The sequence below is a fragment of the Symphalangus syndactylus genome, chromosome 7 (genome assembly GCF_028878055.3).
Source record: "Symphalangus syndactylus isolate Jambi chromosome 7, NHGRI_mSymSyn1-v2.1_pri, whole genome shotgun sequence".
NCBI lineage: Eukaryota > Metazoa > Chordata > Mammalia > Primates > Hylobatidae > Symphalangus > Symphalangus syndactylus.
The window spans coordinates 40,363,688-40,388,501 of record NC_072429.2 but is presented as its reverse complement, the minus strand read 5'-3'; the positions used below and the strand labels follow the sequence as shown (position 1 = coordinate 40,388,501).

Here is a 24,814-nt window from a genome sequence, read left to right as displayed (position 1 = left end):
TTACCAGCTTATTTAGCTGTCTTGTAAAAAAATATAAATCTTGGTTTGTCTTCTAAAAAGTAGACGAGCTTTGCTTTCTCTTAGGAAAAGAGTAAACAAAGGGTATAAGGATATTTGAGTTAATCATTTAGAGTCGATAAACTCAGTCATTTGCTATAAAACTGAGAATATTCATACCCTTTTAGTTACCTTAAAATTAAAAATAATTTTGCCTCAGGAAATATGTGTAGTAAATATGTTTGTTGTCTTCATTAGAATTTGATAAATTATCTTTATAAAAATATATTTCTATTCATAAGTAGAGAATATACCATGTTTTAAAATACTTATTATGTTAAGACTTTGTCATAGGTGAGACCCAAATTTCTGACTGTTTTTAAGGGTTGAATTTCTGTGTCTAATTGAATTTAGGCATTAGAACTAAAAATCCAGGGAAATAGAATTAAGTGGTATTTTTATGTCACCTTTTTATATGATTTTTGTTTTGTTCCAACTGGTCCATTCATTTATTAATATTTAATAGAAAGATTTAGCTCATATTTTAGAGTTTTATTTTGTATTGCCATTTGATACTTGGATCTAATTTTTTATTATTCTTTTTTTAGGTGTATTGCCAGGAATGGCCCCTCCTATCGTACCCATGATACATCCCCAGGTTGCTATTGCGGCTTCACCTGCTACCTTAGCTGGAGCAACAGCAGTTTCTGAATGGACTGAATATAAAACAGCAGATGGGAAGACGTATTATTATAATAATAGAACATTAGAATCAACCTGGGAAAAACCCCAAGAGCTAAAGGAAAAAGGTATATAGTGGTTTTAATGACTTGGAAAGTAGTATAAACTGTAATAAGTAGAATGGTATTTGAAATTCTGAGTTAATTTCTTTTTAACATATTTGAGGGATTTTCTAATTACACAGTCATTGAATTGTTTATTTTTACCGAATTGATAAATATTTATTTTAAAAACTAGTTCTACTTACATGTTTGTCATCATTTTGTTCCATCTGGAGAAATGGTTATACATATGTATGTACATATTTTTACTGTTAGGAATTTTCTAATTATATTACATAATTATTGTAATGGTCATTGAGACTGATAATACAGATCAGGAGGGAATGTGTTTTTTATATGTGTTCTGGAGAAAATTTAGGCCCTTAGAGTCTTAGAGGTAGAAGATTCATAATTTTCTATATCACAAGCTCCTATTATTATTGTTGTTTTTAAAATTTGAGACAGAGCCTCACTGTGTTGCCCGGGCTGGTCTTGAACTCCTGGGCTTAAGCAATCCTTCTGCCTCAGCTTCCTGGGTAGCTGAGGATTATAGGTATGTGTCATTGTGCCCAGCTCACCAAACCCCCTTTTCTATTCCTAAGTATCTTAGTATCTTATCCCTTTTAGCAAAATGAATGATTGCTACAAATGATATATGAATACCTGAAAGATTTAATGTCCCTTTGAAGTCAGTAGGTTGTCTTCAAATCAGATAGTTACCTGATTGGTATAGCAAGGTATTTGAAGTTGAGCATCACATAAGATTCAAATCAAAGATATTATAAGGAAGGACATTTTATCTTTATGGTTAATACTTGGGAATGGAATATCTTAATTGCTTATTCTCTGAAAGTTCTTAGAAAATTACATCAAAACCTTTGAGTGACATTATCTTAATTTTTTTAATAGAAAAGTTAGAAGAGAAGATTAAGGAGCCAATTAAAGAACCCTCTGAAGAGCCTCTGCCAATGGAGACGGAGGAGGAGGATCCTAAAGAAGAGCCTATAAAGGAGATAAAGGAGGTAAAGCGCCAGGACCCATTAGCCTGGGAGCCACATTAATTGTTTGCAACAGCTTGCTTGTATCTGAGTATCTATTGGATAGATTTAAAAATAATGTTAAAAATTTGATCTCTGAAATTTTAGGATTCTTGGAAGTTCTTAATTCAGTTTTTTCGTTGAAAGTGTCATTAAATTGCTTCTTGTATTAAACTGAGATCCATAGAAAGACAGGGCCTTGGACCAGAGCTTGGACCTGAGCTCTAACCTTCTGACTTACAAAGTGAGTGGTATTTGTTACAATAAAGTGAGTGGTATTTGTTAAAATTATAAGTGTAACTTCTTACTTGGGGAATGTTAGATATATTTTATCTGTCCTTTCTGCTGTTGTGTTCTTGCATAGCATGATCCATGTATAGCACTAAAAGAGTTTTTTATTCAGTGAAGGATCAGTGGTAGTCATGTTTCAGTAGTAGGAAAGCTAGCAGAAATAAGAAACAACCTTAAATGAAGACGTATGTACTGTAGTTCTCCATATCTGCTCCTAAGCACATGGTTAGTGAGTCTGTAATACAGGACCAGCTGCTGCTGCTGGGTTCTGCTATTGTGAAATTCAGCTCTTTCTGTGGGATGAGGATTTAGAACTTTCTTCCTACTCAGAGTCTCCTCTCCTCATTGTAGCAGCAGATTTTGTGTTGATTGCACTTTGAGCTGTTTGCCTTCATGTTTTTGTGGAACATTCAGGTATTGTTAATGTGATACTAATTAGAGTAATATCATTTCTTGTAGGAGCCCAAAGAAGAGGAGATGACTGAAGAAGAAAAGGCTGCCCAGAAGGCAAAGCCAGTTGCTACTGCTCCTATTCCTGGTACTCCATGGTATGTATTTGGCTCAAGTAGTAATTTTTTTTTCTTTTCTTTCTTTTTTTTTTTTTTTTTGAGACAGTCTCACTCTGTCACCAGGGCTGGGGTGCAGTGGCACGATCTTGGCTCACTGCAACCTCCGCCTCCCTAGTTCAAGCGATTCTCCTGCCTCAGCTTCCCGAATAGCTGGGACTACAGGCGCTTGCCACCAAGCCCAGCTAATTTTTGTATTTTTAGTGGAGACGGGGTTTCACCATGTTGGCCAGGATGGTCTCGATCTCTTGACCTCGTGATCCGCCCGCCTCGGCCTCCCAAAGTGCTGGGATTACAGATGTGAGCCACTGCGCCCGGCCTCAAGTAGTAATTTTTAAAAATCATGATTGATTGTTACATGATTTATTTTGTAGAAAGAAGAATTACTTTAAAAAGTATATGTCAAGTATGTTTTTATCTACTGAATATTTTGGCCTTTGTTTGTTGTATTTGAGTTACTCAAAACTGAAGTTCAATTACCACAAGTGTCTTCCTAGTACTACTCTCCATTAATATTTATTCTTCATAATTATAGACATGACCACTGTGAGATCCTGAATCTACTTTCTGTTTAAAATAAATTTGTTTTTGCATGTTTACTCACTATGGGATTACATTTATAGAATTGTGTGAAATTATGTCTTTCAGTCTAAGTATGGCATACCTCATTTTATAGTGCTCCACTATCTTGTGCTTCATAGATAGTGTGTTTTTAAAGATTGAAAGTTTTGTGGCAACTCTGTATCTAACATGCCTATTGGTTTCATTTTTTCAACAGCACCTGCTCATTTTGTGTCTCTGTTACATTTTGGTAACTCTTGGGATATTTCAAACTTTTTCATTATTTTTTATCTGTTACAGTGATCTGTGATCAGTGATCTTTTATGTTACTGTTGTAATTGTTTTGGGATACCACAAACCACACCCATGTAAGATGGTGAACCTAATTGATACATGTGTGTGATCTAACTGTTCCACCGACCGGCTGTTCCCCATCTCTCTTCCTCTCCTCGGGTTTCCATTTTCCCTGAGACACAACAATATTGAAATTAGGCCAATTAGTAGCCCTATAATGCCCTCAAAGTGTTCAAGTGAAAGGAAGAGTCACATACCTCTCACTTTGTGTGTGTGTGTGTGTGTGTGTGTGTGTGTGTGTGTGTGTGTGTGTGTGTGTGTATTTTGAACGGAGTCTTGCTCTGTCGCCCAGGCTGGAGTGCAGTGGTACGATCTTGGCTCACTGCAACTTCTGCCTCCTGGGTTCAAGCGATTCTCCTGTCTCAGCTTCCCAAATAGCTGGGATTATAGTTATGCACCACCACGCCTGGCTAGTTTTTTGCATTTTTAGTAAAGGTGGAGTTTCACTGTATTAGCCAGGATGGTCTCGATCTCCTGACCTCGTGATCCTCCCACCTCGGCCTCCCAAAGTACTGGGATTACAGGCATGAGCCACCGTGCCCAGCTACATACCTCTCACTTTGAATCAGAAACTAAACATGATGAAGCTTAGTAAGGAAGGCACGTCAAAAGCCGAGATAGGCTGAAAGCTAGGCCTTTTGGGCTAAACAGTCAAGTTGTGAATGCAAAAGAAGGAAATGAAAAGTGTTATTCATGTGAACATAAGAATGATAAGAACTTTATTCCTGATAATGGAGAAAGTTTGAGTGGTCTGGATAGATGATCAAACCAGCTACAACATTTCATTAAGCCAAAGCCTAATCCATAAGAGATGCCCTACCTGCCCTCAGTTCTATGAAGGCTGAGAGTGGTGAGAAAGCTGCATAAGAGGAGTTGGAAGCTAGCAGAGGTTGGTTCATGAGATTTAAGTAAGAAGCCATCTCCATAACATAAGTGCAAGAGGAAGCAGCACCTGCTGATGTAGAAGCTGTAGCAAGTTATCCAGAAGATCAAGTGAAGGTTATTGATGAGGGCAATTACACTAAACGAGATTTTCAGTGTAGACGAAACAGCCTTCTGTTGGGAGAACATGCCATCCCAGGACTTTGATAGCTAGAGAGAAGTCACCTCCTGGCTTCAAAGGATGGGCTGACTCTCACCATCTCTGGTGACTTTAAGTTGAAGCCACTGCTCATTTACCATTTTGAAAATCCTAGGGCCCTTAAGAATGATGCTAAATCTGCTCTGCTTGTGCTTTGTAAATGGAACAGCAAAGCCTGGATAACAGCATATTTGTTTATAGCGTGATTTACTGAGTTAAGCCCACTGTTGAGACTTACTGCTCGGAAAGAAGTTTGTTTTTTTCCTCAAAATATTACTGTTCATTGACAAAGCACCTCTTCACCCAAGAGCTGTGATGGAAATGTACAAGGAGATGAATGGTGTTTTCATGCCTGCTAACAACATCCAATCTGCAGCCCATGGATCAAGGAGTCATTTTGACTTTCAAGTATTACTGAAGAAATACATTTCATCAGGCTATAGCTGTCATAGATTGTGATTCCTCTGGTGGATCTGGGCAAAGTCAATAGAACACCTTCTGTAAACAATTCACCATTGTAGTTGCCATTAAGAACACTGGTGATTCATGGGAGGAGGCCCAGATATTAACATTAACAGGAGTTTGGAGGAAGTTGATACCAACTCTCGTGGATGATTTTGAGGAATTGAAGACTTCAGTGAAGGAAGTCACTGCAGATGTGGTGGAAGTAGCAAGAGAACTAGTATTAGAAATGAGCCTGAAGTTGAGCCAGAATTGCTGCAATTTTATGAGAAAACTGTAATGGGTCAGGAGTTGCTTCTTATGTATGAGCAAAGAAAGTGAATTCTTGAGATAGAATCTACTGGTGAAGATGCCATGAACATTGTTGAAATAATAAGGGATTTAGAATATTACATAAACTTGGTGGATAAAGCAGCAGCAGGGCTTCCATTTTGATTGATGCCAAACTTTAAGGAAGCTCTACTGTGGGTAAAATGCTGTCAAACAGCATTGCATGCTACAGAGAAATCTTTTGTGAAAGGGGGAGTCAATTGATGTAGAAAAGTTCATATTTGTCTTATTTTAAGAAATTGCCACAGCTACCCCAGTCATCAGCAACAACCAGCCTCATGAATCTTCAGCCATCAAGAGATTGAGGCAAGATCCTCCGCCAGCAAAAACATTATGATGCCCTGAAAGCTCAGATGATAGCATTTTTTTTAGCAATAAAGTATTTTTAAATTATGGTGTGTACATTGATTCTTTTGGACATGATGTTGCACACTAAATAGACTACAGCATGATGTATATATAACTTCTGTATGTGGTGGGATACAAAAATTTTGAGATTTACTTTATTGCAATATTTGCTGTATTTTGTTGGTCTGGAGCCGAACCCACAATATCCGAGGTACGCCTGTCTATGTCTTATTTTCCTCTTATCTTGTTTTTCCCTTTTCTTCCTTTTGCCACATCAGTGCTTCCCTTCCTGTTCCTGCTCCAGTTTATTTAATCTATATACAATCCACACATTGCAATGATTTGGCTTGCTTCTGAAGTCTTGTAATCTATAGGTTCCCTTCTAACTTCTTTTCCTTGTTTTTGTTATTGAAGAAATAAATGTTTTTCCTATAGTGTTCCCAAGTCTGGATTTGTCCCCATGGTACTGTCTAATAGGGTCCTCCACTCCTGAATTTCCTACAGACAGGCAAGCAGGTCTAGAAGTGTGATCAGATTCGGATTTAATCTTTTTGGCAAGCCTAGTTCATAAGTGATGATTATTATTGCGTAGATCAGATGTTTTCAGCTAGGAATAATTTTGCCCCTAGTGGACGTTTGGCAATGCCTGAAGACATTTTTGGTTGTCAAAACTTGGAAGGTGTTAGTGGCATCTAGCAGATAGATGCCAGGGATGCTGTAAACATCCTGATATGCACGGGACTGCTCCCAACAAGAATTACTTATCTAGCCCAATATGTCAGCAGTGTAAGATTGAAAAAACTTTGGCCAAGATCGATTAAATCATTAACCCATTTGTGCCAAAGGTTGCAAATTTTTTTGTGAAAAATAAGACCTTGGCGATGACCTTGAGCAGTAGGATATAAATCCCACAAGCTTAGCATTCCAATAATGGAACACTAGGCATAACTGCGTTGAAAGTAGTGGTAATGTATTTCTTTTATTCCCTTTTCATTTATTAACTGGGATGCTTATAGAGAGATACTTCCCCTTATCACCGTTGGTGACTTAGAGGTACAAATTGTATAGGAAGGGAAGGGCTTAGCAGTTTTCAGAATAATGAGTTGGTTTGAGTATTATTAATTCATAGATTTAAATATATTTTCTATGTTTTTAATCTATTGCAGTTTTTATCCTTATTGATGTTTAAAATTGTCTCATCTTTGGTCAGGAGAAGCCTCTTGTGCTGACTGTTTAGGTTTTTTTTTTGTTACAATCCTCTGTAGCTTCCCTGCTTTCTGCTATGACAAGATGTTCTAGGCTTATCTTGTATATTTCCTGTCTCAAACCTAGACTCAGCCATTTCTCCAGGGGGCCCTTGGCATTTTTGTGGGAAGTGAATAGTTTGCAACTGAATTAGTCATTATTTTTAGACTTCTTTGGTAGACCCAGCTGGAAGATACACACATTAAAAGATACAGCATGAGTTCATACCATTACTTGGCCATTTAGATCTACCTGAAGATTTTTATTGAACCTCATCATCTATCTTCAGTATCTCATTTCTTGCTGAAAATACTGTTCTCAATGATAGTGACCTAATTACTCATTTGTTTTTCTCAGACATGTCACTGAGTAACAATACCAAACTATCACTAACAACATGATTACTGAAGATAGTTTTTGTTGTTGCTCTAGGAATGTATAATCAAATTACTGTGTTTTAAAGGCACTTGGAGTTGTTGTTTTCTGTATAATTTCTATGTAATTATTCCACTGACTGTTACACAGGCTGTCTTAAAAAATAATTATGGAAAATATTTACTTGGTTTCAAAGTTTTAAAAACAGTCTGTATTCCAAGAATATATTCCTGGGTTGTGGTTTCTCTGTTTGAGTATTGTACATGAAAAGCTAGTAACCAACTCCAAACCCCCGCAATTTGGAGCTTCATGGTCCTCATTAATTTTCAGACTTGGGGGTCCGTCCCCACTTCCTCTGTTCTTCAGATGAGATAGTTAATTATTGATTTTTTTTTTTTTTTTTATTAAGTGACAGGGTCTTGCTCTGTCACCCAGGCTGGAGTACTGTGGCACGATCATAGCTCACTGCTCCAGCCTCCTGCCTGCTGGGTAGGTGGGACTACAGGTGCATGCCATCACGCCTGGATAATTTAAAATTTTTTACTTTTAGTAGAGATGGAGGGTCTCACTTTGTTGCCCAGGCAGGTTTCAAACTGCTGGCTTCAAGTGATCCTCCCACCTCAGCATCTCAAAGTGCAGGCGCGAGAACTATGGGCGTGCCATGCCCAGCTGATCTATCTTCTAATTCACTGATTGTTTCCTGGCGTTTCCATTTTGTCTTGAGCCAATCCAGTGAAATTTAATTTCAGTTATTTTTAATTTCTAAATTTTCCTTTTGGTTGTTTTATGTAGTTTATATTTCATTACTGAACTCTTTTCATTTGTTTTAAGTGTGTTTTTCTTTATCTTGGGGAGGTATAGTTATTGTTGCTTTAAAGTTTTTTACTATCTTAACATGGGAGGCTTAGTCTGATCATTTCAACTTGTAAGTTACCTTGGACTTGACAAAACTGTTGAATAACTTGATAATCAGGTCATATAAACTTAGTTTCTATTGGGGTTTTAGCTGCCATGCTACTGCAACCATGCCACTCTGCAACCAGGGATCACCCTCAGGGCAGAGCTACGAGGTGGGTGAAATGGGAGATTTACTCCCTTGCAGTTGTTTCTCTAAATTTTGACTGTCCTCCATATTGCTTTCTGTTTATTCATTAAGACTGTACAGGGCCTGAATGTAGTTGTGGTTTTTTTTGTCCTTTTTTTTTCCTTTGAGTTTTCTAACTGTAATTAACAGGACCAGTGGGTTGTAGTGGGCTGCAGTGTACGATGCCCTAGTGCAACTGGTACTTTATTTATTTATTTATTTATTTATTTTTTTTGAGACTGGGTCTCACTTTATTGCTCAGCCTGGAGTGCAGTGATACGATCACAGCTTACTGTAGCCTTGACCTCCCAGGCTCAGGTGATCCTCCCACCTCAGCCCTGAGTAGCTGGGACCACAAGCTCGTGCAACCACATCCAGCTAATTTTTTTAATTAATATTTTTTGTAGAGATGGCGTTTCACCATGTTTCCCAGGCTGGTCTCAAACTCCTGAGCTCAAGTGATCCTCCTGCTTTGGCCTCCCAAAGTGTTAGAATTACAGGCCTGAGCCACCATGCCGGGCCTTCCCTTTACTTTTTATTTTAGATATAATTAGATCTTAAAGTCTTCATAGAAGTTTGCATTTGAGTTTGTAGTTTTGGTTTGTTAAGAAATATTAAGAACCATAGTAGGTAGGATGCTATGTCTGTTCTTTAGCTTTAGAACTGCTTAATAGCATTATTGTTTCCATTAAACTCATTTTTTCTGATAGTTTAAAATTTAGTACTCTCAAATTGAGTGTGCCAAACCAAATTCCTAAGCATTTTAATCTCTGATCACACATTGCTTTGCATTTCTTGGTTTTCTCAGTTAATATGTTGATCTGTTATTTTTGCTTGAGTCATTCAGTTATCTTGTAAAAACCATGTTTGGTTCTCTGTAAATAACTATTGGTAATAAGAACATGTCGTTCTTCAGTCCCCTCATCTCCCTACATGTGACAGGTTGAAAGAAGTCCTAGCTATAAAATATGTTCTGTAACATAAGAGAATGATATTTTGCATCAATTCTTAGGTGTGTCGTTTGGACCGGTGATGAGCGGGTCTTCTTTTATAATCCCACCACTCGTCTTTCTATGTGGGACCGACCTGATGATCTGATTGGCAGGGCAGATGTTGACAAAATTATTCAGGAGCCCCCTCATAAAAAAGGAATGGAAGAATTGAAGAAACTAAGTAAGTTTAAAATTAGGAATTTATCTACTGATTTTAACATTCTTTTCATATTTTGATAGAAAATGTGGAGGGCATTTAGAAACCCTTTACTTTTCAAAGAATATAAGAAGCGTTAGAAAAAATAGACTGCTATCCTAGTTTGAATGAAATAATAGAGATTAAAAATATGGAGAGAATTTGGATAAGATCGTGCTTTGTAAAATATGTGTGTCTTTAATTTATTGTTCTACTCAAGATTTTCAGTTAGTCCAAGATATGGTTGGTAGTGCTGCTGCGTGCTTAGTGCTTATCAATACTACTGAAATGCTCCTCAGTGGGCCTTTTAGCACCTTTTCTGACTAGTAATATATTTCTTGAAATAATACAGTACAAATTTTTAAAAAATACAAAATATCAGTCTTTTGAATTAGATGGTAAGTCCCTTATGTTCCTGAGACTAGACACCTAAACCTTACTAAGAGATTATCTTTTAATCTACCTCATATTCAGAGGGCATTCTAATATATTGAGTACAAATATTTGTACGTAATTTTTGTTGTGTATTTCTTATTGGTAATTTGCCCTTGTATTGATATGATTGTGTTTTTATAGAACTGTGGCCCGCAAGTGGTACAGAAGCAAGATAAATGAATTATTTAATACTTCTAATGAAATAAATCCTAGTGTGTGTATCATTTATAGTCATTGAGACATTTTCATGCATTATATATATGCTGAATTATAAGTAATTTCTGAATCAGTGCAACTTTGCCTATCTGGTGCTGAAGGTACTAGGCTCACCTTCAGCAATACTTGTTTTATAGGTATGATAATAATACTTTATGGTATTGAATGATGTTGAAACAATATGTGATTTTCTTTTGTTTTTCGTGAATTTGTTTTTAAATATTTGATTCATTCATTTGATAAATACATTAACATGCACCATTAAAAGGTACTGTAAATTCTGAATCAAGAAAGCTTTATTTTATATATTTGTAAATTTAAGGTTTGGGCAAGAAACATTTCAAAATGAATTAAATTTAATGTAAAGGGAAGATAAATAGAGGAAGTATAGAATTGTGCTTTGTTTAATGGTTTATAAAGGGATGAATATTAAGAGGTGAATATGGTATGTAAACAGTAATTTTTAAAAAGAAAAGTTTGTGAAATATATGCAAATGACTTTGTAACAATATTTGAAATGTTTTTGCCAGGGCACCCAACTCCGACAATGCTGTCGATCCAAAAGTGGCAATTCTCTATGAGTGCAAGTGAGTGAACTAACCATAAATTGCAGCTTCTTTTTAATACTATTAAAGCAAGTGTTCTGGTAGTGATTAGCAGAAGGATTCATGCCTAAATATTTTAATTAAATTTTGTCTTATAGTTAAAGAGGAACAAGAATTAATGGAAGAAATTAATGAAGATGAGCCTGTTAAAGCAAAAAAACGGAAGTAAGTAATACATACAATTTGATTGAGGTAGATTATATCTTTTAAAAGTTGATTTGGTAATAATTTGTGATTGGAAGGGACAGGTAATGTGAATGTTGTTAGGAAACATGATTGCTGTCTTAGGCCTGATAGTAAATAGCTTGTTTTTCATTGTCGAAAATGTGTCCCTTCTTTTGCTAGATTTGTGGAAGATTTGGGTATTCATATATATATTATAAAGCCAAATGATAGTTTTGGAATTAATTCTTTTTGGAAATTTATTAGGTCTCAATTTTATAAAAAGTTAATTTCCTCCCTCATTTAGACCCCAATAGATACCATTCCAGAGATCTCATAAAAACAGAGACTTCTCCCTCTTTATATGGTTATCTTATGACTTACCTAGTCCTTGAGTCTGGTCATTACTCCTTGGTGAGGAGAGAACCCATCAGCTTAGGAAGTGCTCTGTGAGAAAGAGACTGCTAAGAAGTAGAGGCATTAGCTTGGCCAGTGCTCTAGAGTTGGGTAACATGTAAATGTTATGGCGGGGGGAAGGATGGGGTAGAGGGTATGCATGTATGGGGAATGGGACCATTATTTAGCAGCAAAAAGGAAAGTTTGAAGACATTAACAGGAACTGGTTAATCGTAGTCCTTATCTGAAAAGGACAGATTGAATGCAGCCAAATTATGGCAAAGAAATCAGTAAGACAACCCCTATAAAGGGTAGTTCTTTTAAAAAAAATTTCTTTATTGGCAACAACATAAAAGATATGAAAGAATCACTCATAATTTATCAGTGTAACATAGCTATTCTCATTTTTGCAATTGACTTTTTAGTTCTTGACCAAATGTAATTTTTATTAGTTGTGATTAACTGATTTTCTGCTTTTTTTTTAAAAAAAAAATACCTAGAATAAGACATTTGTTAATTATTATAAATGACTGTATTCATTCTGTTTATGTACCATAATTTTGGATGTTCCTACAATGTTAAACTTTTAGGTTGTTTTTAATTGTTTGTTCTTATAGACAACTCTGTAAGGTTTTTAACTGCTTTTATCAGGAGAATGTCAAAGAAGTCCTTTATGTGGATTGCCCGAGCTTCTCTATTTAGGTACAAAGCTAAAAGCCTATTTTTCCTGGCTTAGTTTTTCTTTTATTTCCTTTATTGAGATAGATAGTGATAGTTTGTATTGTGACATTTTCATTTAGTATAGTTCTATAAAGGTTATTTGTTTTCATTAGTTATTTCTTGGATGTCTTTTAACTCTTTAACTATTTAAATAGTTTTAAAATTATTATTATAAGAGGGTATATTGTTTGGCAAATTGCTTTTACCTGTTTGTTTTGTGCATATCTTAGGTCACAGACTATCTCGCTAAGTTCCTGCAGGTCACGGACTATGTCTTCTATTTCTTTTGATTCATTGCCTAAGTTGCTAAGTACCTCTCACTTGCATTTGTGGGTTAGCCTTAGTTTCATTTAAATCTCCGGGGCTACCTACAGTTCCCTGTATAGCATACTTTTGAATTGCCACATATTCTGTTTTCCTGATTCCCTTAAGTTCGTATAGGGAATAAGAGCCAATTTTTAAAATATACTTAGCAGATCGTATTTAAGAAGGAAGATCTGCTGAAATACACCCAGATATTATTGAATTACATGCTTTTTTGGATTATTTACATGAATGGGCCTTTTTCATAGTGCTGCATATATTTGAGAGGTGCTGTGATTCCATGTTTACAATTTCACTTGAGTACCACACAGAAACAGGGTTGCCCTTACCCCTGAGGTGCATTTTTGGAGGAACAAGAAGTAGTTTAGTCTATTGATGAACAGTTCTAATTCCACCTAACTACTCCTGGGCCCATGTTGCTCTCTGGGACCTGTCCTTCAACTTAAATCTCAACTTATCACCCAGAAAGTGAGTAATAAAAAGTCAGGTAGGTAAGGTATATATCTTACATATTCACTTGGCCAAGATTGCAGATATTTTAGTTTTATTTTTAAAATAAATGTTTGAGATTACTAAAACATAATACCACTTAATACCAATTTTTATTAGATTTTACAAAATATTTTATGTATTTATAATGTAAAACATTTTGGAAAATACTGTTTTTTCTATATTTCAAGAACTAAAAAAATTATATTCTGTGCTGTTTGATTCTGACACATAGAGGTTTACTGCAGTGTTAAACTTTTTTTTTTTTTTTAAGTAAGGTTGCTCCCTTTTTATGTTATTAACCAGTGTCAGGGAGAGACAGCACATTAAAGGTGTATTTTTTTCCTAATAATGTAGCCATTGTAAATCATTAGAAGCCCATTTTAATTTTGTTATTATGAAAGTTATTTATCCCTTAGAGTTCATTTGAAACCCTCAGTATAATTTGTTTTTGCCAAAAATATGCTGCTCAGTAGTGAGTCTTGAAAATTCCTTTGATTTTAAGATTTCTAATAAGATCTGAGAATTAATATTTTGTCAGTTGATGTCTTATATTTTTTTTTTTATAGGAGAGACGATAATAAAGACATTGACTCAGAGAAAGAAGCTGCCATGGAAGCTGAAATTAAAGCTGCCCGAGAAAGGGCCATTGTCCCTCTGGAGGCTCGAATGAAGCAGTTCAAGGACATGCTGCTAGAGAGAGGGGTCAGAAAACAATCTTTGGGGGAGATATTTCTGTTTTGTATAAGTAATATAAATATGTCTTGCTAAAAGGTCAAATCTAAGGTTAGTGCTCATGTTATGGGGGCGGGGGGGATAAGGGGATTTTTAAAATTACTGTACATTTTTTGCAACAGCCTTTTTCTTGGCTAATCTTATCATATTTAACTAAATGCCATTTTACTGTCCTTTTAAGTACAAATAACACTTAACATTTATTGGGTCATTAAATTGTGGTGAGTAGTATAAGACGAGTATTAACATTACAGAATGGCGGACTGCTTGGGATAGGTAAGGTATATATGATTATTCTTCCTTTAATATCTTGAGAATGGCTTTTGTTAAAGGAGAACTGATACTTTGTGATATTATTATTTGCAATTTAATTGAGAAGGGATTTCAACTATTTGGTTATATTCACAGATTCATTTGAATAAGTAAAATTGTTCAATTTTAAATCACAACATTGTTCACAAGATTGGAGCAAGCATGAGAAATCAAAATACAAATCTTCAAGGCTTTTTCTGATGTACTGATTTTTAAAATGTCACACAGTAGTGGTTATTTTAATGAGTAATTAAGTATGTGTTATTTCTATATAATATAGGAATGTTCAGAGCCAATTAGTGTGGAAATTTGCTATTGCTAGCCTCCCACTGCTTGTCATTTATTAGTGATGGAAACTTCAGTATGGTTTTATGTCTCCTTTATAAACAGATATCCTGTAGATTTCAAGCAAAATTATGACCTTTATATTTTTAGAGCAAACTTAATTATGAGGCAATACATTTTTATTTTAAAGGTGTCTGCTTTTTCAACATGGGAGAAGGAGTTGCACAAGATAGTTTTTGATCCCCGGTACTTACTTCTCAATCCTAAAGAGAGAAAACAGGTAAAAGGAAAATGGCATGAACTAAGAATGTATATCTCTTGCCAACATAGTTTTTAAATTATAAGGAATAAAGCACCATCCCTTTTTTTTCTGATACAGCATTTCAAAAATATATTCTTGCATCTTAGAACATACTATGCGTCTATGTGTGGACATTTCTACCTCAAAATTCTTGGGTATTTTTGCCCTTATGAGCATGGCTGTTGTCTTGTAAACGTTTTGTCCTTATGCCTCTTATACCTAGGTTATGTGTAGTATGGTTTTAAAATTGATTTCAAATGCATTTACTCATTTGCTTGTTTGGGCCAATGATGCAAATTTAGAGTAGAAAAATAGCAAAATACAGATGAGTAAAAAGGAGAAAAAAGCCACTGTAATCCCATCCAATAGATATGACTACCGTTGAACACTGGTTTATTATTGAATACTGAACAGCCTTCTTGACCATTATGTGTCAGTATGTACATATGTATGTGTGTGTGTGTCCTGTAGATAGTAAACATAGGTTTATGTCTCATACACAACTACACATACAAAGTTCGCATCCAACTAGCATCTGTTAAAATATCTGTTTCCATCATAAACTCAGAAAAACAGTGGATACGTCAGGGTCCCTGTCGAATTAGTGTTGCTTTTTATTCCCGTGATGATTCAGTGACACATAGCAGTTTGTGATTGCCTCTTCTAAAGCATTGCACACTTCCACCTTACTTAATTTCTGAATTATCTGAATTATCCTGACACTGAGCTCCATAAAATGGTGAGTATGTGGAACCACTTGCTATAGTGCTGTTAAGCTGTAAGATTTCGTTTGGTAACAGTGGTGCCCATCTTTGATATTTTTAATGTAACAATTGAAATAATTCTCCACACGGTGTGTATCATTATGTATGTAGGTCTAATCATGGACTTGAATGAAGGGAGAAAATTTACAATGTGTCAGATATGTATTTAGTACTTGGAATAGAAAGACATAACTTCCTTAATGTATTTGCATCTTCATTTTAAGCTTTGTATCTTTTTTAAAAAACAAAAAACTGAGTTTTTTATTCTCATTTCAGTTTGTGGCTCTATCAAAATTTATAAATTAGCCTTGATTCCTTAGTTTTCCCACTGCCCGTTTACAGTCTTATCAGCAAATCTATAACCTACCTTCAAAAAATTTTCAAAATCTCACCTTTTATTAATCATTTCCCCCATTAACACCCTAATCCAAGCCACCATAAACAACCCTTATCATCGGTGTAGCCTATTGTTGATCTCCTTCATTCCATCTGTTCTTGTTCCTCTTTAGTCAAGTTCTTTTTCCACACAGCAGCTAGACTAATTTTTAAGTTTAAGTGATATTAAATTAAGTCACTGTTCCCTTGCTTGAAACTGTTTAGTGCTTTCCATTTCATTGAGGATAAAATTGAAGCTCTTTTCATGGTCTCTAATATTCTACATATACTTATCCCTGTATACCTCTTGATGGTCTTTTTTAATGTTTGTTGATTACAGCCACACTGGCCCTGATATTACTTGAACAAGCCAGTCATTCTGGTGTTCGCTACTCCTTCTGCCTGGACTGTTTTTCCTCCAGGTGTTAGTACAGCCAGCTTCATTTCATTAAGGTACTTGTCCAGGTGCCTTCTAATCAATCTAAGTATTGTCTCTTTGCCTTTTCTAATTTCTTTATGGTGCTCATGGCTCTAATTATATAAAATTATGTTTTTATTATCTGTCTCCTCCTCCTGCAAAATATAAATTGTATTAGGATAGAAACTTTGTCTTCATTGCTTTATTTGTGGTGCATGGAACATTGCCTAATCTAAATTTCTCTGAAGACTTTAAAACTTTTATGACATATTCATCCTGGTACTGAGTGTTACAGTGAAATTATAAGTAACATATTGAGAGCTATAGTTCTTTCCCAATTTTTGAAGCATTCTATAAGCTGATGGTGGTATCTCCTTAATAGAATTACGTTTGAAAAGAGAAAATACTATTCTAGTGTTCTGTTTTCAATAAAATTTCTAGTTAAAAGTTCTCATGCCATTTATTTATTTATTTTATGCATTTATTTATTTAGAGATGGAGTCTTGCTCTGTTGCCCAGGCTGGAGTGCAGTGGCGCCATCTCATCTTACTGCAACCTCTGCCTCTCGGGGTTCAAGTGATCCTCCCACCTTAGCCTCTCAAGTAGCTGGGATTACAAGCGTGTACCACCATGCCCGGCTAATTTTTGTATGTTTAGTAAAGGCAGAGTTTCACCATGTTGGCCAGGCTGGTCTTGAACACTGGACCTCAAGTAATCCGCCTGCCTTGGCCTCACAAAGTGCTGGGATTACAGGCGTGAGCCACCACCTGCAGCCTTTCATGGCTTTTAAACAGAATTCTTCTCTCAGCAATCAGAATGTAAGAACTGAGAAGTAGTAGTAGTTAACATTTGGCATTTAAAAATAAACACATTTTTTGAATACTTGGTTTATTATTTGCATAGGAGTATAAAACGAACAACCAGAAAGGTGCCAGGTTACACATTACACATTTGCACTTCGTAATTTCATATTTGCAGTTTGTGCTTTGATGTAGAAAACACTAATAACTTCATTGGAAATGCCTCGTAATAGAAAATTATATTTCAGTTGTCCTTTTCTAGTTATTTGTAGATGTATATACATTCTGTGTCCTAAAAGATGTATTTTATATAATTGTAACCATAAATTTTAACTTAGAATTTTCTTTTGATAAAGGTTACTTAAGGGGTCTGAAATGTTTTTATTTGTTATGACAAATTTTAATTGAATAACATTTTCCACAAAAAGGAGACCATTTGCATATAGGATGCTACTAGGTTCTGACATAGATAGTAGTTATTCTAATAACACTTTAAAATAAGTTCTCTCTTATCTTATTTCAAAATAAACATTTTAAAAGCGTTTCCTCTAAGAACTGGAAGAAGACAAGGATACCCACTTTCACCACTCTTACTCAACATAGTACTGGAAGTCTTAGCCAGAGCAATTAGGCAAGAGAAAGAAATAGAGGGTATCCAAATTGGAAAGGAAGAAGTCAACTTGTTTCTTTTTGCGGATGACAGGATCTTACATAGGGAAAAACCTAAAGACGCTACCAAAAATCTCTTAGAACTGATAAATTCAGGCTGGGCGTGGTGGCTCATGCCTGTAATCCCAGCACTTTATGAGGCCAAGGCAGGCGGATCACATGAGGTCAGGAGTTCAAGTCCAGCCTGGCCAACATGGCGAAACCTCATCTCTACTAAAAATATCTCTACTAAAAATACAAAAATTAGCCAGGTGTGGTGGTGCATGCCTTTCATCCCAGCTACTTAGGTGGCTGAGGCACAAGAATTGCTTGAATCCAGGAAATGGAGGTTGCAGTGAACCGAGATTTGCCATTGCACTCCACCCTGGGTGACAGCAAGACTCTGTCTCAAAAAAAAAAAACTGCTCAACTGATTCAGGAAAATTACAGGATATTAAATATCCAAAACAATAGTGTTTCTGTACACAGTGAACTAGCTGAAAAAGAAATCAAGAAAGCAATCCCATTTATAATAGTACCAAATAAATAAGATAACTAAGAATAAATTTAACCAAACAAGTGAAAGACCCCCATAAGGAAAACTAGGGAAAGACATCCCAAGCTCATGGATCAGAATAATTAATATTGTTAAAGTGGCAGTACTCCCCAAAGCAATCTACAGATTCAGTGCAATCTCTATCAAAATACGAGTGATATTCAAAACAGAATGTCACTGGAAGAAAAAAATCTGGCTAGGCAAGGTGGCTCACGCCTGTAATCCCACCACTTTAGAAAACCAAGGCAGGAGATCACTTGAGGCCAGGAGTTTGAGACTGTCTTAGCAAAATCTCTCTACAAAAAAATAAAGGAACTAGCTAGGTGTGGTGTCGTGCACCTGTAGTCCAAGCTACTTGGGAGACTAAGGTGTGAGGATCACTTGATCCAGGAGTTTGAGGTTACAGTGAGCTATGACCGCTACTGCACTCCAGCCTGGGCAACAGAACGAGACCCTGTTTCAAAAAAAAAAAAAAACTAAAATTTTTGTGAAACCAAAAAAAGACTTAAAATAGCCAAAGCAATCCTAAGCAAAAACAACAAAGCTGGAGGTATCGTAGTACCAGACTTCAAAATATGCTAGAAAGCTGTAGTAGCTAAAACAGTATGATACTGGCATAAAAACAGACACATAGACCAAAGGAACAGAATAGGGAACTCAGAAATTAATCCATATATCTATAGCCAACTTATTTTGACAAAGGTGCCAAGAACACTCACTGTGTAAAGAACAGTCTCTTCAATAAATGATGCTGGGAAAACTGGAAATCTATATGCAGAAGAAATGAAATTAGAACCCCACCTCTTACCCTATCTGAAAATCAACTCAAAATAGATCAAAGACCTAAATGTGTGACCTGAAATGATAAAACTACTAGAAAAAACCATAGAGGAAATGATTCCAGACATTGACTGGGAAAATATTTTACAAATAAGACCTCAAAAGCACAAGCAAGAATAAACAAATGGGGTTATATCAAATTAAAACAATTCTCCATAGCAAGGGAAGCAACAGTGAAGACATCCTACAGAATGGGAGAAAATACTTGCTAACCACTTATCTGACAGGGAATTAAATGTCCAAAATGTACAATGAACTCAGTCATCTCAACAGAAAAAAACAAATCTTACTAACAAATGGACAGATGATCTGAACAGACATTTCTTAAAACATGCAAATGGCCAATAAATATATGAAAAAATGCTCAACATCACTAATCATCGGGGAAATGCAAATCAAAACAGCAGTGAGGTGTCTCACTCCAGTTAGGATGATTTACATAAAAGAGGAAGAAATAATGAATACTGGCAAGGATACTCAGAAAAGGGAACTCTTTATATACTGTTGATTAGAATTTAAACTAGTATGTCCATTATGGAAAACAGTATGGAGGTTCCTCGAAAAACTATAAGCTACAATGATAAGATCCAGCAATCCCCCTACCAGGTATGTGTTGAAAGGAAAAGAAATCATTGTATTGAAGAGATATCTGTACCCTAATGTTTATTGTAGCACTGTTCACAGTAGCCAAGATACAGAATCAACCTAGGTGTCCAACAACAGATGACTGGATAAAGAAAATGTGGTCAGCCATAAAAAAGAATGAAATCCTGTCATTTGCAGCAACATCGATGGAACTGGAAGTCATGTTAAGTGAAATAAGCCAAGAACAGAAAGATAAACATCTTATGTTTTCACACGTGTGGAAGCAAAAGAAAGTTGATGTCATAGAAGTAAAAAGTAGAACAGAGGCTACTGGAGGCTGAGAGGGGTAGGGAGAACTCCGGAGGATAGGAAGAGATGTGTTAAAGGATACATAATTAAAACTGGATAGGAAGATTAAGTCCTGGGGTTCTGTAGCACTGTAGGATGACTGGTTAACAATAGTAAGTAGTTTTGAATAGCCAGAAGGAGGATAATGAACGTTCTTCCAACACAAATGATAAATGTTTGAGATGGATATGCTAATTACCTTGATCTCATCACTCTACATGATATGTATTTAAACACGTTTCAATTGCACATGTATTGAAACACAGTAACCCCATGAATATGTACAATTATTATTTGTCAATTAAAAAAAATCCCTGCCCTTGAACTCTAAAACACCAAAGTAAACTTTTTAATATCTCGTTTGTTATTCAGAGTTTTTTAATATTGACAGTATTACAGTATGGTAATATGTTACCAACATGATTACTCGGAATTGTCAAACATCCATCTAGGCCACTGTTACTGAATAATTTGTCATTGAATCAGTGTGAAATTAAAAATACGAGAATCAAATAATGGAGACTTATTTTTAGTAAATGTATTTTGAAACATATGGAAAAGATAAAATCATAAGTGAAATTTCACAAAATGAATATATCATGATCCAAAAAATGGAACATTGCAAGCACTCCAGAGCTGCCTTGAAGGCTTAAAGGGTATAGCCCTTTAATATACATTTTTGTTCATGCCTATAAAAGTGAACTTAACAGAATTATTTTTAAAATTTACTCATTTTCATTGTATTAAGAAATTTTGTTCATGAGTTGAAGTTATGAGAAAATAACCACTTAACATAGGGAACATAAAGCCAAGTGTATTGGGAAGCATGACACAAATTAGGAGCAACTTGGAAGCATAACACAACCCCTAATTTTCTATGAGATATTTATCTTAGAGAGTGATTCCTAACCTTGGTCTGGGGTAGCCCGGCAGAGGGAATATGAAATTCTTTCTAGATTCTCAAAGGAAAGTTAATACAAATTCCCTTGAATTTTATGTGTCATTTAATACTTTTATTTATAAATAAGTATATACTGAGAAAGGAGTTGGAAACAACTTTCTCCCTCTCTTCAGCATGCAAGTACTTTCAAAAGGTTTTCTGCAATGCTATACTTAGAGGAAATTGAAGATGACTTATATGTCTAGCAGGGGACTGGTCAGGTAATCATAGATACAGTAGTCCCTGCTTATCTGTGGAGGATATGTTCCAAGACCCCCAGTGGATGAAGATTGGTAGACATATGTGGATTGACTTGGGAGGATGTCGAACGTATTTTGGAACATTTTGTTGTACTTGTTATAAAGATGTTCATAGACCTGTTCCCTACATAGTAAATCTTTTCCTTTTTGTAGCTTCTTGAGAGAATGTGCAGGGAAAATTTATTTGAGGCCTAACATACTTGGAAAAACCCTTATGGTACCCTTATTTGGAATTGTTTGGCTAGCTAAAGGCATTGCTCTACTTCTAGTGTTCATTGTTTTTGAAGCCATTCCTGTTCCTTTATATGTGAATCTGTTTTTCTTTCTCTGTAAGTATGTTGCTCTCTTAGTCCCTAGTATTCTGAAATGCCATAGTGGTATTTTTCCTAGAGGAAGGGTCTATTGTGCTGGGCACTTGGCTGACCTTTTCAGTGTGGAAACTCAGCTCTTTTAGTTACGGGAAATTCTCTTGTGTTACTTTAAAAAATTTGTTTCTAGTTTTCTCTGTTTTTTCATTCTGGGACAGAATTTGAATTTGCCTTCATGGATTGGTCCTTCAGGTTTTTTCTCTTTCCTGTTAATTACCTTTGTCTTTTTATTTAACTTTTTGGATAATTTCCTTGTCTTTATCAACCAATATTTAGATTTTTAAAATTTATTGTGTCTTTTAATTTCTAAGAGTTCTTTTATGTTTTTTGAGGTTTTTCTTGCCTTATGGGTGCATTATCTTAGCCCTGTGAGGTTGTTTAGGAACATTTTTTTCTTTTAAATTTTTATTTTTCTGTACAGTTTCTGATTCCACTAAGTTTGTTCTCTTTAGGGCACTATTTTTCATGTTGGAGAGTTTCCTTAGATGCCTTGTAGACCCTGATTACTTAAGTGAAGCACTAAAATGCTGTTTGGGTACTCTTTTTTTGTTTTTTTTGCATGTAGAGATGGGATTTTGCCATGTTGCCCAGGCTGGTCTTGAAATCCTGAGCTCAAACGATCCTCCTGCCTTCCCCTCCCAGAGTGCTGGGATTACAGGTGTGAGCCACTGCCCGGCCTGTTTGGTTATTCTTAGCATCTAGGTGGGCCCTCGTGCTTTGGGGCTATACTGCAGAGTGGTGGTTCTCAACCACGAGCAGTTTTGCCCCCAGGAGACATTTTTGTCACTATTGAAGTGAGTGCTGCTGGGATCTAGTGGGTAGAGGCCAGGGATGCTGGTATACATCTTGCTCAAAACATCACTGTGCCAAGGTTGAGAAACATGCTGTAGGGTGAGTTAGGCTGGTTTGTTGAGAACCCCTGGAGCCATTGTTTTAGGCTGGTCAGATTCCCAATAAAGACTTCTAATCTCCTGGCTGGAGGGCACAGATCTCTCTGCTTCGGATCTGAGAGAACTGTGTCTTAGTATTTGGTATGTGTTTGGTTAATCTCCATGTTTTTAGTTTGGTTTGCCTTATTCCCAATTCAGGTTCCCCCAGTTCAAAGACGCTCTCTTTTACTTTCTAAAGCAGGCAGTCAGCAAATTTTTAAGAGTTAGATAATTTGTATTTTAGGCTTTGTAGGCCATATGATCTCTATTGTAACTTTGCAACTGCTGTTTTAAGTGTCAAGTACCTATAGACATATGTAAGGGTATAAGCGTGGCTGTTCAGTTAAAGCTTTATTTATGGAAATACTGTCATTTAAATTTTATTTCGTTTTCATGTGTCATGAAACTTTCTATTTTTCCCCTCAACCCTTTAAAAAATGTAAAAACTATCCTTGAGCTGTATAAAAACAACCCGTAGGCCATAGTTTGCCAGTTATTTGCTTTGGAATAGTCACTTGCCTTTTACATTCAGAAGTGGCAGTGCCTAGAAACATTAAGTTGGTGGGGGGGATCTGGCATTTTAACAACTTATTAAATAGCTTTTCATCCTTAAAATACTACTTACTTTAGCTATGCCCCATCCTCACCTCCATAGGTATCCGATGTTGTCTATTCTTGAGTTGTTTGAGGAGATTCTGGTTTCAGAAAAAAAAGCTTGAGTTGCCTCTTTGTTTTTCTTGACTGCTAGGTTATGTTGAGTGCTCTCATATCTTTCACATCCTTTTCCACTTGTCCTATCAGCTTTGCAAGTTGCTGGTTCTTTTTTTCTCAATTCCTTATTGTTGGTTTATGACTTAAAAAAGTTCTTCTGTCATTTTATAGGGTGTGAAGTAGGCGGTAAATAGATGATCAGTTCATTATCTTGACTGTATTAAGTGGGGGAAATATAGAATAGATGTAAAGCATGATTACATTTTAGTGAAAATACTTATGTCTTAAGAGAAGCACAGAAATAAAATATACTACAGATTCCATACCATTGATATTTCTGTCTAAAAGGGATTTGGGAAGACTGTGATTTCTCTTCCGCATTTCTAAATTTCTTGCAATGTTTATGATAATCATGTGTTTAATTTATAATCGGGAAAAAAATTAAAGAGGCTTTTTGCTGTTTTCTTTTGTTCTTGAAGCCTAAGTAGAGAGCTTTATGCTTGTGTAATATTTCAGTGAAGCTTTAAAGTGAAACTCGGTATAGATTGTCTGTGTATAATTATCTACAGTTAATAATTTTTCCTGGTATAGTTTGGACAAAGACATTGTCCAAAAATTTGGTAGTTAAATTACCTATATGAAAGATTGACTTGTCGAATTTGTTGGTTTTTATAATAGGTGTTTGATCAGTATGTAAAGACTAGGGCAGAGGAAGAACGCAGGGAAAAGAAAAATAAAATAATGCAAGCCAAGGAAGATTTCAAAAAAATGATGGAAGAAGCAAAATTTAATCCAAGGTATGTGGTTTGTTTCTCTTAAATATCAAAGTATATTTATTTTCTCCTAAGATCAGTTTTTAAAAATTAAAAAAATAGATTTTTTTTGTCTATTTGGGCACTAAAAGCTCCTTATTTATCGGTTTTTGCCAAAATTTCTAATCTTTATTTTTTACTGTGTTTCCTTTAGAGGAATCCTAAGTGCTCTAAGAAGGATACCTTTGATTTAAGTGCTTCCCTGTGGGAATAAGTTCTTTAGAAACTAGTATATGATAGAAAATCTGTGCGCCATCTTTGTAAAGTTTTATACATAATGAGTTGCAGAGGAGGAACATTATTTTGATTAAATTGAAGTGGTGAAGGACCTTTTACCACTTCAATTTCAAAATTTTCTAAGTGTCTAGTTAATGGCTGTGTCTGACATTTTCAATTGATTGATAATATGTATTAAATACATGTAATGGGCTGAAGAAAATGAGACATTTTATTTGCCTAGCTTTATAATAATCACAGTTACTGGGTATTTTATGTGCCTATTTGCACTTTAAAATATATGTATGCATTTTTACATACATGTAAACATGACTGAAAGCATATAATTTTATATATATGCATACAGATATTCAGTCTTCAGAACAGGTAGTTTGATTTAGGTACTTATGTGACACCAGTTTTACATGAGATAAGCAAATTAGGTAGCTTGCCCCAGTGAAACTGGGATTTCAACTAGATTTCAGTGTTGCACAGAATTGTATAGGCGGGGGGAATTACTCTTATTTATGACTTAGATGTAAGAGTAGTGGTATTAGGTTACT

General features: G+C 35.5%; 1 protein-coding gene across 19 annotated transcripts in view; it reads left to right on the top strand.

Annotated features, from left to right (window-relative positions):
* Positions 1-24,814, top strand: part of TCERG1 (transcription elongation regulator 1) — a 64,172-nt gene that overhangs the window by 21,710 nt on the left and 17,648 nt on the right. For 11 of the 19 annotated variants that reach the window (XM_055285767.2, XM_055285776.2, XM_055285764.2 and 8 more), the window contains 9 exons: positions 606-806; positions 1,689-1,801; positions 2,567-2,655; positions 9,526-9,686; positions 10,883-10,939; positions 11,056-11,122; positions 13,618-13,753; positions 14,571-14,660; positions 23,902-24,020. In XM_055285767.2, the coding sequence (XP_055141742.1) occupies positions 606-806; positions 1,689-1,801; positions 2,567-2,655; positions 9,526-9,686; positions 10,883-10,939; positions 11,056-11,122; positions 13,618-13,753; positions 14,571-14,660; positions 23,902-24,020 (1,033 nt within the window). Of the gene's footprint in view, positions 1-605; positions 807-1,688; positions 1,802-2,566; positions 2,656-9,525; positions 9,687-10,882; positions 10,940-11,055; positions 11,123-12,166; positions 12,218-13,617; positions 13,754-14,570; positions 14,661-23,901; positions 24,021-24,814 lie in introns of all 19 variants that reach the window. The other 8 variants (XR_008658888.2, XM_055285765.2, XM_055285763.2 and 5 more) reach the window with 2 other exon arrangements.